At 42.2% G+C, this 13,633-nt stretch overlaps 1 protein-coding gene across 2 annotated transcripts in view; it reads left to right on the top strand.

The window, feature by feature from the left end:
• Positions 1 to 13,633, top strand: part of FAT3 (FAT atypical cadherin 3) — a 649,640-nt gene that overhangs the window by 513,627 nt on the left and 122,380 nt on the right. For both annotated transcript variants that reach the window (XM_053656923.1, XM_053656924.1), the window contains 2 exons: positions 5,186 to 5,500; positions 8,256 to 8,466. In XM_053656923.1, the coding sequence (XP_053512898.1) occupies positions 5,186 to 5,500; positions 8,256 to 8,466 (526 nt within the window). The remainder of the gene's footprint in view (positions 1 to 5,185; positions 5,501 to 8,255; positions 8,467 to 13,633) is intronic.

Raw genomic sequence — 13,633 nt, 5'->3', positions numbered from 1 at the left:
CTCCACTGCTGCTACTTCTTCCTTATAAGCTAATTCCTCACGATGTGATGAGACCTATGTCAGTATTAAGTATGAAGTCTATTATGATGGAAACATCAAAGAACAGACATCTAGGTACAAACATGGCTGGATACATGAAGCAGTCTAGGAAAATGTTGACCTTAAACAAATAGACTGCCAGATATTTCTCCAGCAAAATGAAGAAAGAATTTGAAAACAACAAAGAATTGTAGTTTGGGGCACATGGTCTAAAGTTGAACCACACACAAATCCAGAGAAACTAAGGAGAGGAATGCAAGAGGACTTGGTAGGTGCTGTGGTAAATGAAGACTCCACTGAAGCAAACTGAAAGTTGTAAATATATACGATGAGGTCTATACAGATAAAGTCCAGCTATTGTTAATATAACAAGAACAGATCGCACCACATTGATGTAACTGGCAGCCAAGGAGAGTGGACTGAAATATACATGCATGAATAATGATGATCTCACTGTACTAGTCAGTGGGGACGGTAGGTGCTGTTGAGTGAGCATGTGTACTGTGTGGCCATTGCATTCAAAAGCAACTGGCAAGTAAAGCAATGAATATGCATCAAATTTTCCATTAAGCATGAGCATTCCTCTGTGAAAACTATTTGGATGACTGAGGAGGCCGCAGCTATGGGCAACTGGTGATTAACAGCTTCATCATGGCCACGGCCAACTCTCGCATCACATCTCATTCAGTTATTTTGTGAAACATCAAATTACCCAGGTGACTCAGCCCCACTATAGCCCGGATTTGGTGCCCTGTGATCTCTGGCTTTTCCGAAAACTAAAATCACCTTTGAAAGGGAAGGGATTTCAGACCACTGATGAGATTCAGGAAAATATGATGGGGCAGCTGATGGTGACTGGGAGAACTGTGTGAGGTCCCAAGGTGCCTACTTTGAAGGGAATTGAGGAGTCATTGTCCTACATCCAATGTTTCTTGTATCTTGTATCTTCAATAAATGTCTCTATATTTCATAGTACATGGCTGGATAGCTTCTGGACAGACCTCATATGTAACTTTTGATTGGCTGTGTTATGGCAGTCTCTCACTGGCTGAGCTGTTACAGGGCAAGGGGAAATCTTTTCTTCCTCCTGCTGAGGAAGTGATGTGGTATACCTATTGAAGATGCAAGGCATATATCGTATCTCTTTCTGTTCAGATCAGTAGCATGTGTTGAGTGACATGTGTGTGACGTGTCTCTTTTTAGCCTCCCAGCTCCATTTTAACTGAGATTTATGTTTATGAATTTTCACACAAATAATAATGGAAATTAAGACATAGTTCAGTTCAGGAAACATTTAGTAAGAGTACCCCGGGTTCCGGGAAAGAGATGCAAAAGACAAGGTCTCTGCCTTTGAATAGCTCACAGTGAACTGAAGGAGCCAAACACATGAATAGATCATGTCAGTAGATTGTAGATAAGTGGCCAGCACACTTTTAGAATTGCCTAGAAATCATTGAGAGTAATTATGGGATTAGTAGTGTTCTCAGTGATGTAAGTTGGTTATGAACCACAGAGTGCAAGGTTGAAACTTTGTCTCTACCTGAACTCCATTCATAGAATCCTAGAGTGAGAAGTGCTTGAAAGATATGTTATCAGTTTCTTTGTTATAGTTGAAGAAACAGACCCTTCAGTATCTGAATGTGCTCTCTGTTTATTATCATAGGGAAGAGTTTTGGGTAAATTGACTCTTAATTTTATTCAACAACACTTATTTGGCACTTAGGGCTATACCGACTGCCAGAACATAACAATGAATAAGAGACCATCCCTCATCTCAAACTGCTCAAGGTCTGAAATGACTGAGTAGAGACCAACAAGCAGACATATAAAAAGCAAGATGATAATTAGTACCCTGGAACTGTGCACACAGTGGAGTGGGAACAGGGTGATGGTGCCTACCTCAGTGTGCAGGAGGCAGGAATGGCTTTGTAGAAGAAGGAGCGTTTGAATGGAAGCTTCTAGAATGAGTCAGGTGTTGTCCAAACTGAAGGCACTCATAGAGCCCAACAGCTGTGCAGTGGAGTGGAGGTATAAGAGCACAGCATGCTCGGGACCACCCAGACTCACAGTGTAAGTGAGCATAGAGGGAAGGGAAGAGACAGTGATTGACCGAAGATAATCAAGGCCAGCCAGCTCCTTGACCTCAAGGAGGCCCTGAAGAGTGATGTGCAGGTCTGATTTGTGAGGAACAAATAACACTTTACAACAGCGAAGGCTAATGGCAGGGACACCAGGAGACTAATGTGGTAGTCCAAGCATGGTACAAATGAGGCCTGTCCATAGGGCAGTGTGGCAGAGGAGACTGGCATAGGGAGTGCACATGAGAAACACATGAGGCCTCTAACTTCGATCGAATGTGGGCAGTTAGACAGAGCAGGGATTCTAGATGGATTCCCAGGATTCTGGTGTGTACCAGTGTGAGGGTAGATGGGGGTGCCATTCATTGAGACGATGGAAATAGGAGAAGGAGGAGGTTTGAGGGTAGTGATTTCAGTCTGTGATTGGGGATGTTGGGGTACATGTGAGAGGGCCAGAGAGTAGATTCCTACTAAATAGTTAAACATGTTTGTTTGAAGATGGGAAACGAGGCTCAGGTGCAAGAGTACACAATGGAGAATTATCAGCGTACAGGTGGCAATTGAAGCCATCGGTAAGAAGATGTAAGAGATATAGGCCAAAGATAGGAAGGACACCTTGTGGTGATGTTATAGAGGCCCTTGAATGCTCTGTGGAGTGTTTTACAATGCAAGACTGCTTTGGCTAAAGAGATTATGTCAGTAGGAGTTGAATTAAAGCCTCATTCATTAAATAAGCATATGTAGAGCATATTCTATGTGGCTTGACATGCGTAAGAGCGGTGAACAAAAAGCAAACTCTTTTTCCCTCATGCAGCCTATCAAGTTAAGTTGGAGAATCATATATGTAGCTAATTTCCACAATAGGAAGTACTACAAAAAAGAAGTACTTAGGACAATTTAACAGTAAATAATTTGGGAGGGGATTAGGGGAAGGGGCTGGCACTTGGCCTGTGGTGTCAGAGGAGGCATCCCTGAGGAAATGATATTTCAGCTGGACCTAAAGGATAAGTAGGCAAGACCCAGGGGGAGGGATGGAGAGAGCAAGCACTTCAGGGTGAGAGGACCTCATGTGCAAAAGCCCCAAGATGGAAGCATGTGCTGTGGGACCTGAAGGATGCCTGTGCAGCCTGAGGGAGCAAGAGAGCTGTGTGCTTGAGGTCAGGTGGTGACATAGGTGACCCAGTTTCCCATAGCACACCTGGGAGCTGCTTCAGGAGCCTGTGCAGCTACCCTCCTTCCCTGCTTACACACACCTCGAGCACCAGAGTTTGATGATGCCGGTTTACTCCAAAGGAAAACATTTTTACAAGAGCAGAACACTCAAGTGAGCAGTGAACCACAGCCAAGGGAGTTGCTCTTTTCCTTGGCAGCCACCTGGCCTTGAACCAGTACCAGAGCTCCATCTCAGGGCTCACCATGGGGCACTGATTGACAACCAGTGAGGAGGTGATTTTGTGCATGGTGAAGACTGAGAATTGTATGAATATGGAAGGAGGCTGTTCAAGCAGAAAAGAGAAGCAGAGGAGTTGAGCAGCCAAGAAATCAATGTGTTTTGTTTGGTCCACACAGCTCACCTGGGAGTGTAACTTTTTAGTTTGGCCGCAGCAGAACATGCCTCTTCAGAATTCAGCATATCCAGAAATTAGCTCAAGAGTCAAAATTCAGCCTTGGCACATGTTGGCCTTGATGTTTTGGGTGTGTGTGTGTGTGTGTATGTGTGTGTGTGAAATATAACAAACCAATAGGGAAAATAACCTTGGAAGGGAACTTGATTAATTTTTGAAAGAAAGCAAGAACTCTAAAATATCTATCCTCCACCTTAGAAAAGAAACCAAACTAGATTGTAATTCCATTTTTCAAAAAGTCTTTAATTTGTTTTGCCAAATTTTTGGCCTTTTTTCCCCATTATTCCCGTCAGGTTGGTTTATTAGCTAAAAATGTGGATGACCAGGTGCTATAATTCACTGGTGTTTTTCTCCTGTTGATGACGAGGTCATCTGCATGTTCTTTCCAGTCTCCAAATACAAATTTTGATGTAATAAGTTGTTGTATTCAAGGTAATGATTTGAAGATTAAGTATAGGTTCTTCCAGGTTTTGTGGTAAAACAGAATTGCCAAAAATTCAATACTTGGCTTTAGCACTTGGTAACAATGGGACCTCTGTGCCTCTATTTTCTAATCTATATAATGGGAATAAATAAACCTGTTCCACTTACTGAAGAGGGTGTCTTGGAAAGTGAATGAGATGATGTATGGAAGAGTGCTTTATATACTTTGCCACCATCCACATGTTAAGTATGAATATAATAGTAATTCTTATCACTATGACTAAGAAGATTATTCACAGTAAAACTCAAAGACTTTTTACATTTGCCATACAAAAATTTTTATATTTGTGCTCTTCACATCTCTCCTCTTTCTCAGTTTTCAAAGACATACATAAGAATAGCATCTCAGAGATATGGGAAGGGGTATCCATTTTTTAGAGGAAAAAAGTTATTTTGTGACTGTCAAAATCATATTTTAACTGTCAAATATAGTTCCAACCAAGCATCAAAATTGTGAAGTGTATATTTCAGCTTGTCTTTGTTTATTAACAATGCAAATATCACAAATTTTATGCAAAGATGGAAGAAAAAGAAAAAAGAAATGGTGAAAAAAATTGAATGGCAATGGCCAAGTTTAGAAGAAACACCCATGGTTTAACATATACTTGTCGCATTGTTCTGTGTCTGTTGTGGGGGGCATAGTTTAGGTCTAGTAAGTCTGCGTAAGTTGGTACATTTTGCAAAGCAGTCCTATTTCTTCTTCCTCTTCGCTCCATACCATGAGAGGCTTACCTCCCTCTGAACCTTTCAGCAGTGGTTCCCATTATTTGATTTAGGGCATTCCCCTGTGTTTATGGATAAACTAACAAGAGTTGTGCATTTGACATGAACTATAGGAATAGGAAAAGTTGAGATGTTCTCAAGCACAGAATAGACCTTCTGTGGGGAAGCAGGAAGAGGAGTGGCAAGAAAAGACTTTCTCCTTTCTGACTGTAAAATGCTTTTTCTTTAAAATCTCAGGTGACTGTGACAGATGGCGGTTCCTCTCCAAAACAGTCAACCATTTGGGTGGTGGTTCAGGTCCTGGATGAAAATGACAACAAGCCCCAGTTCCCAGAGAAGGTCTACCAGATCAAGCTACCAGAACGTGACCGGAAGAAGCGGGGAGAACCCATTTACAGGGCTTTTGCATTTGATAGAGATGAGGGCCCCAACGCTGAAATCTCCTACAGTATAGTGGATGGGAATGATGACGGAAAGTTCTTTATTGACCCTAAAACTGGCATGGTTTCTTCCAGAAAGCAGTTTACAGCAGGGAGTTATGACATCCTAACGGTAAGATTATTCTGAACTTCAATAACATTAATGAGGGGAGAGAACCACTTTCTTATTCATGTATATTCCTTTGAACAATAAATCTTTAGAGTAAAATGTACAGATCGCATAGCAATGGAAGGCTACTTCTGTTTCAATGGTATTCCTCAATAATGATACCATTTCGTTTGGTTGTTTCCTATCAGCAAACCCCCTCATTCTCCATTCACAGCCTGCTCCATCACATATTCAACATACTTCCTGCAACCCTAAATTGTTTGAAGGGATTGAGCATAGATGTAAACAGAGGGTAGGGGAATAGCAGAATGACATATCCCACCTGCTACTCAACATCAGTCAATATGACTCCAAGAATTCCCAAAGACAGCCATACTTGTAATTGTTGACTATGTGACAAAGCATGAATTTAGCTGTGTGAATTGTGAGACACAAATCACAGCTATATATTTTCTAAAAAGTGAAAAAAGCAAAAGTTGACTAATTTGTTTTTAGTATTAGAAAATTAAACATAAGCCCTGGCTGGTGTAGCTCAGTGGATTGAGCACGGGCCTGAGAACCAAAAGGTCGTGGTTCGATTCCCAGTCAGGGCACATCCCTGGGTTGCAGGCCAGTTCCCAGCAGGGGTCGCATGAGAAGCAACCATACATTGATATATCTCTCCCTCTCTCCTTCCCTTCCATTCTAAAGATAAATAAATAAAGTCTAGAAAAATAAATAAAATTATTTAAAAAAAACATTTAAAAAAAAAAGAAAAGAAAATTAAACATAAAAACAAGCATAAGTACCATATCAAATAGAAACATAAACTCTCATATTTAAGGTGCCAGCCTGCTCCCCTCACTGTTAACCACATTAGACATGTAGCACCTATGCCATAAATGCAATTGGTCATCCTGCAAATGATGAGCACCTTCCAGGGTCCCCCAAAATGTCAAGTGTTGCTGCTATCTGCCATCCTCCTCTTAGTCCTCAACTTTCTCTGCTATATGCAGTCAGTTCTTTATTATTTTAAAGAATGATCTGAGTCTCTTAATTTATCTTACACTTCTACAGTCTGGACTTAAGTTCTTTCCCTGCTCAGTAATATATCCAGAACAGTGAGCAGGCAAAAGATGGTAAAAAAAAAAAAAACCCAGCCCTGTTGCTACCATTAAAGCTCTGGTGTAATAAGTGCTATGGCAGCTATGTGAGACTTGTCAGTGGGAATCTTTGAGGACTGGATGGACTGAAGTGGATACAGTTGATGCCCCACCCAGCTTTCCTTTACCAGGCTGGTGTAGCTACCCCCAGCCACTATAACTGACTGTTGGCTGCTAAAGGCTCATAGCTGCCCTCTTCACCAGAGAGTCATCCTTGGCTGAACTTCTTGGTTCCACATTCTTACCCCAGCCAGCAGCCCACAACCAAGGACTGACTGACACCTGATAGAAAAGTCCAACTCCCTAGTCTACACATGGATCCAACTCTGTGGTGCAGTTAATGATTCCAAACTCCCTGTGGGATAAGGCTGAGATTAAACTTCAACTGAGACCACATTCTTGCTTCACATCTTTCCTGTTCATCCTGCTTTCTTCATTCCTTTCTCCTGAGAACACTTTCCCTGTCCCCAGAAATCATTTGTACTGTAATTCCTACTCAGGCTTTGCTCCTAAGAGACCTGACATAAGCAATCTACCTTCAAGGGTCCTCCATCTCCCCGGAATTTTCCAGGGCAGAGTGATCATTCATGAGTACATAGCATTAAGGAACAAAGAATTGCCACTGTTTATAAAAGCTGTAACTATTAGTTATTCATCTACAAATATTATTTAAAATTTTTTATTTATTGATTTTAGAATGGAAGAGGGAAGGGGAGGGAGACAGAGAGAAAGAGGCATTGATTTCTTGTTCCATTTATTTATGCATTCATCAGTTGATACTGGTATGTGCCCTGACCTGGGATTAAACTTGCAACCTTGGTGTATCAGGACAATGTTCTGACCAGCTGACCTACCTGGCCAGGACCAAAATGTTATTTTTAATGTAGTATTTAAAAATCCTTTATTTTTATTTTCTCTCAGTGGTGAGTACTTGCTGGACTTAACTGCCCTGCCCCAATTTGAGTCCAGGACACCATAACAATTAACCCTGCACATGTGGGTGAGGAGACTTACTTCCCTCAGCTTTTATATCAGACCCTACAGAAGAATCATTAACCACCTCATTCCCACTCCACTGATTTCAGGTGCCCTAGCTTGCTGGCATAACTGGAGGGGCTCTGAGGTGGTTAGAGCAAGGCTGCTGCCTTTCCCACACCTACTCCCATCGCTTGTCTGGCAATCTGTGTGAGTGAAATTTTTCTCCAGAGTAAAGCAGAAGGAAGGAGCTGCAAAACATGACCACAGACACACACACTTCTGTGCACACACACTTTATTCACACGTAAGCAGAATTCACAAGGCACTTTATTTCCATTCATGACCATAAAACATAAAAATTGTAAACGCAACATTTGTTTTTCAAGTTTTCCACATCTGTAAAGTTGGCAGTGGTCCAAATCACTGTCTGGCAAATGGGACATGCGGCCCCCACATGACCAACTTGTTTCCTCCCCATTCCTGAGATCACGCTTCCCAGATCTCCACTCTCTTCTTCCTTTTGCTGACACTGTGATGAGTACAGATGCTCAGCTCAACAATATATGAGTGACAGATCCAAATGTCCACCAGCTCCAATCTCTAAGACAGTTTTCTGTGTTCTCTCCCTGTGTGAGTAGATAAAGGCGGTGGACAATGGGCGCCCACAGAAATCCTCCACGGCCCGCCTGCACATTGAATGGATTAAGAAACCACCCCCTTCACCTATACCACTTACCTTTGACGAGCCATTTTATAACTTCACAGTCATGGAGAGCGATAGAGTCACCGAGATTGTGGGGGTGGTGTCTGTGCAGCCAGCTAACACCCCTCTGTGGTTTGACATAGTTGGTAAGTGTGAGTCCTCAGAGCTGTGTGGGGCAATGTGATCACTGACTGTTTGGAGTAACTAGCAAAAAAAAACACCCAAAACAAAAACCACTAATGATTAGTGCTAAGATTAAAACATGATGTATAGTGCTGGAATGCAAAAGAGCCAGTAAAATGAATAATAGACCTGTGCTTTCGTTCCAACTCTGTAGCTAAGCTGAACAGAAAGTGCTCTCTGGCTGAATTTTCCATAGTATGTTATTTACTGCAATCTTAATGTCTCTCTGTGTGTCATTTAAATTCTATTGTCACACTTGGCTAATCTCATTTCTAAATGTATTGATGGTACTAGACTTGCTGTCCTTCATTTCTCTCTTTTTCTTCACCTTTTTTCTGCATTCTGTTCTTTTTTTTTCTGCTCCCGACTGCCCTGCTTCAAGGTGGCAAGCATGCTCGAGAGATGTTCTATATTCTGCAGACAGCTTGTGGGCAGAACTGTTCAACAGAAGGTACCCTTAGTGCAAACACATTTGCTAAAATACAGCTATCCAATCTGCCTTTTACAGTTTTTTTAAGCAAATTAAATGACATCTTTCATAACTGCCTGTGACAGGCTGAAGTTCAGCCCACAGACTCCATACATGCCTCTAACGGCTATTGTATTACTTGGATCCAGTGACTCTTTTGTTTGAGATTTGATGGGGTTTGGATTTCGGGTGGGGGTTGTTTTGATTTTTTTTTTTTCTTTGCTTTTGTGGTATGTGGGCTTTCGTTGTTTTGTTTTCATCTTGTTTTGTAGGTTGGTCTATTTAACTGAACCTTTTCCAATTGAGAACTAAATTAAAACATATCCCCACTTGTCTGCTTTGCAGCAGTAATGCCATTCCTAGACACACACATACACAGAAACTCACCAGGAAGAGTTTCCTGGCTGCTGTCCACAAATGGAAGGGCAGGAAATGGAACCTAGATATATAGCCAATGAGAGCTTCCCTCAAGAGTTCGATAGAAAAAGCAGATGGGAGTATGCGGGATAGACCTTGGAAGTCAACCTTTGAATTCCTTGAAAGCAAGCAAGCAAGCACACCAGGCTGCAAAAGGAGAGGGTAAAAAAGCACTACTGCCCTCAAAAACCGGCAGGAAGGATGGACAGGAAATAAATTCAGGACCAGGAAATATCACAGGCTGTTGCTAAGAGGAGAGAGGGGAGAGTGTGTGCCAACCCTGGATCTGACTCTTGCTTGCGCTGGATCTGACTTCCCACGGTTCTCCATGGGAGGCGGGGAATCCAGATTTCTGGTCTGGAGGAATCATTTCCTTCCACATGTCACTGCCTGGAAAGGATAAGGAACCTGCTTCTGTTCCCAGGAATGGCTGGACCTGGGGAAAGCATTTGGAACATTCCACATCTGTTTTAATGAGGCACAGAAAAAGAATGCCCCATGACCCCCAATCAGACCTCAGTAGAGGGTCCTGTGAAGTCCCAGAAAAAAGGGAATCATTTTATGGAATAATCGTGGAACTTCTTTGTTTTAACTTAATTGGCTTTAATCACAGCATCACTGTACACAGCCATCCTCATTCCAGGCTTTCAACTCCTTCTTCATTTCTACTTAATGCATTTGAAATGGAACTTCCTCTGATCCATGAAAGATGTCTCTGCTTCTGTATCTCCTCAGTAATTTTCAGCTCATTAAGTCATTATCTGCTGCAGCTTCTTCTCTCTTAGTGAAACAAAGGGTTGCATATATACATTTCCTGGTTGTCTGTGCTATCATCATCAGTGATCCCTTCACCACCACCCCCAAAAAGTGCATTTCAGTGTCAACATGTGCCCTTGGTCCAGGGCCTCCAGGAGCATGTGTGATAGAGAATGACTCCTTATTAATAGCCCATAGGAGAATACAGTCAAAACTCGACCAGGCTCCTTGTGTGCTGTCCTGAGCTATGGAGGGAGCTGCCCCCTCTCATCAGCTACCAGTTCATCCTCCTCCTTCCCTGACTGTCCAGTTTGCAAGCACCTCCACAGCTTAACATCGGTGCTTCTGTCCCTTGCATGATCCATGCATGCAACCTCCTGACCCTCAGCACATCCCACCACCTTCTCCCCCACCCCCGGATGTCTTTGTTTATACCCCTTTTCAAAAACTCTGCAAGCATGCCATTCTCTAATGCCCAGTCTGATCCCAGTAGGCCGAGTCAATTTTGCATTTCCTCGGCATTCCTGCTTGTGTGTATATATGACTGCATATAGGTAAGCATGCTTAGTAGTTCTGCATGTAATCTTACTTGCATGTTTTATATTATTATTATTATTATTATTATTAGTGTTGTAGTATATTTTCATTTATGTTTATCCTATCTCCATTCTTAAACCTTAAGTTCACTGCCTTTCTTTCCTCATCCCTTCCTTCTGGCAGTGTTTCTGTTGCAGTCTACCAAGGGTGCCTGGAGTAAACAATGGTGACCAGTGGAGAAGGCCCAGGTAGCCAATGCCCTCATCCTACATGCTGCCTGAGACTGACTCAGAGGCAGTGTGACCTTCTATTGTATTCCCAGCCATATCAACCACTGCACCTCTGACAAAATGAGAACACTCCAAGGTGAGAGGGGCACTTTACAAATGACAGCCCTCCCTGGAAGGAGTCCCTTTAGGCTGCTCCAAATATATATCTGGGAATCATTATCAGAAACATGGTATCAGTTTTTCTGTTTCTGCCTCTTTGCATTCCTAAATGCTATACTCTCCCCACAGAACCCTCTCGGTTTCAGCGGACTGAGTAGCTCTTTTAATCGAGACTGCAGGGTTGTCCCTCTGGTCTGTCATGCCTCCCTCACAGGGATCTCACTGGACATCTGGTAACATCTGGCCAAGCTTCTACAAATGAAACTCACTCAGCCAGGGGCCCAAACAGAACATGATTTTACTTCCACTTCAACATCTAGCCAACATCTTGCAACACCAATGCTATTTCACTGCAAAAGTAAAATCTTTTCCCCAGGTGCTGGTTGCTTTCAGTATAAAAATGATCTTTCTTCCGAAAATCCTTTCTAATCTAACAGGGTTTTTTTTGTTTGTTTTTCAGTCTACTGACATCTTTTTTTTTCTCTACAAAAACTATTGTTTTCTTTATCATATTCAGATGTTTTATCCTCACTTTCAAGATTTCTTGCTTCTTTTTCCTTAGCCATTGAAACTTTGCTCTCTCTTTCCTTTCTCCTTATCTAAGCATGTTCCCTGGCCAAGCTAACAATAGAAGGGAAATAGAGGGAACAGTGCTTTTCAATGAGTGAGAAACCCACAAGTGCACTAGAGTTGAGTGGTAAGAGTAGACACGAGGCATGGATCTGAAGTGAGTTCTCAGGTTAAAGCGTAGGTCTCTCCTAGGTAAACACTCTATGACTTTTCCAATGGGAGTCAAGGCTTTCTTCCTTTATAAACCTAGTGCATTCAGACACCTATCCTGACACTCAGGGTTACAAAGAGCATAACATCTTGGCCTAGCACTTACAGCTTACAAATGCTGAAATTGGTGAATTTGCATTAAATGGGCACAAATAGGGTTTGAGCATGCTTTCCTCCCTGAGGGCATAGTCTCCTCATTTCCCTATTTACACATCTACCAAATTCTTGTTTAACTGCATTTGTTTCCTCCCACCGTAATGTGAATTCACAAAAACTGGATGGCCAGCATGGTTTTCTTCCCATGCCTGGACTTCCTGTACCAAGGATCTACCAGTTGCTTCTTTGTGCCCCTGCAAAGAGACCTCTGCTTACAAGATGTTGTACAGCCAAGCTCTCCTTAGGTTCCAGAAGTAGAAGCCCAACTTGTAACCCAGTTAAGAAAGCTGTTATTAAAACAAATGTAATAAAATTCGGCTGTTCTGTGTTTAAACAGCCCAGTATACAGCACATTCCTTCTGTGTGTTAAAAGAGGAGAAAATAAAGCAAACAAAATTAACCCATAATCATTTGTGGCCTGATGGCATATCTTCACACTTCCCAGGAGACCGTGATTTTAAGTTAGTACTTGTATGATTTACATACTCTCTATTGTGCACACAGTGAGATTCACCATTCTTCCCTAAGTCTGTATCCCAATGGTAAATATTTGTATTGTAAAGACTACCATTATCACACTTTAAATAATTCCTCTTCACACACAGCTTGATGGGTAATGTTGCCACCCACTTCTCCATCTTCGTGCTTGACTTAGACTACAACATTTTTTCTTGTAGAAAGTAAATAATAACGATATTTTTGTTTATTTGCTTCACCCGATGTATAGAGAGGGGAAGGGCTGTTCTCTGATGGTGTGAGCTAGATCATAGGCCCCACTCTACTGGAAATACCTCTCTGCATTGCAGGTAGATAAAGACTGACTGGACTGACTGGACACTTACTGTCACAGGCTTCTGCAGATGGTGGGTTCTCGGATGCTTCTGTCTCCTATGCTAGCGCCTGTCCTTCTTGAACCTTGTCCCCACTGCAGCCCTTCCTTAAGAGGGTTGGATCAAGTGGACAAGTTAAACTGTTTGGTAGCACTAACAGCAGTTCTCTAACTAGAGCGTGGACACATCTGGGTCTTCTCTCACCAAATGGTCATATTTCTTTATTGCCAAACTCTTACCCATCCCTCCTGAAAGAAGCCACATCTGTGTAGTATTTCTCATATAGCTATCTCTCCATCAGGGTGACGCTTGCTCAAAGTTGTCCAGTGGACTTCATATACATCATTTCTCCTATTCTGCACTCAGCCCCTAATTTGATCCCAAACAGGCATCTCTTCTCTCCATAGCAACAATACAGACCATGGGAGCACACCCGAAGAGATTTTAGGGAAATAGTAAAAAGCCTAACCAGTGATCCCCATATTCATTGTTTTAAGAAAATGAACTTTAAATCTGATTATAGAAGGGATTTTCCTTCCTGTGACTCTTTCCTGACCTCCACTTCACATCTCCTGCCATCCACGTAAATATCCTTTTCAGCTGTGCTGTGCTTGCTTCATTCCAAGGCAGAAAAATTAGTCATGATGAAACCATAACTGGTGCTTAACATTTTCCCATAAGTTCTGTGTACATGCAGAACTTGAATGAACAGCTTGTGAGTGACTCCCTCAATTCATTGAGATTCAGCAGCTCAGTGTTGTGGAAGCTTCTCCCATAACACTTCCCCCTTGGTAAC

The sequence above is a fragment of the Artibeus jamaicensis genome, unplaced genomic scaffold (genome assembly GCF_021234435.1).
Source record: "Artibeus jamaicensis isolate MK-2021 breed Jamaican fruit bat unplaced genomic scaffold, CSHL_Jam_final scaffold_3128, whole genome shotgun sequence".
NCBI classification, from domain to species: domain Eukaryota; kingdom Metazoa; phylum Chordata; class Mammalia; order Chiroptera; family Phyllostomidae; genus Artibeus; species Artibeus jamaicensis.
This window is presented reverse-complemented; position numbering and strand designations above follow the sequence as displayed.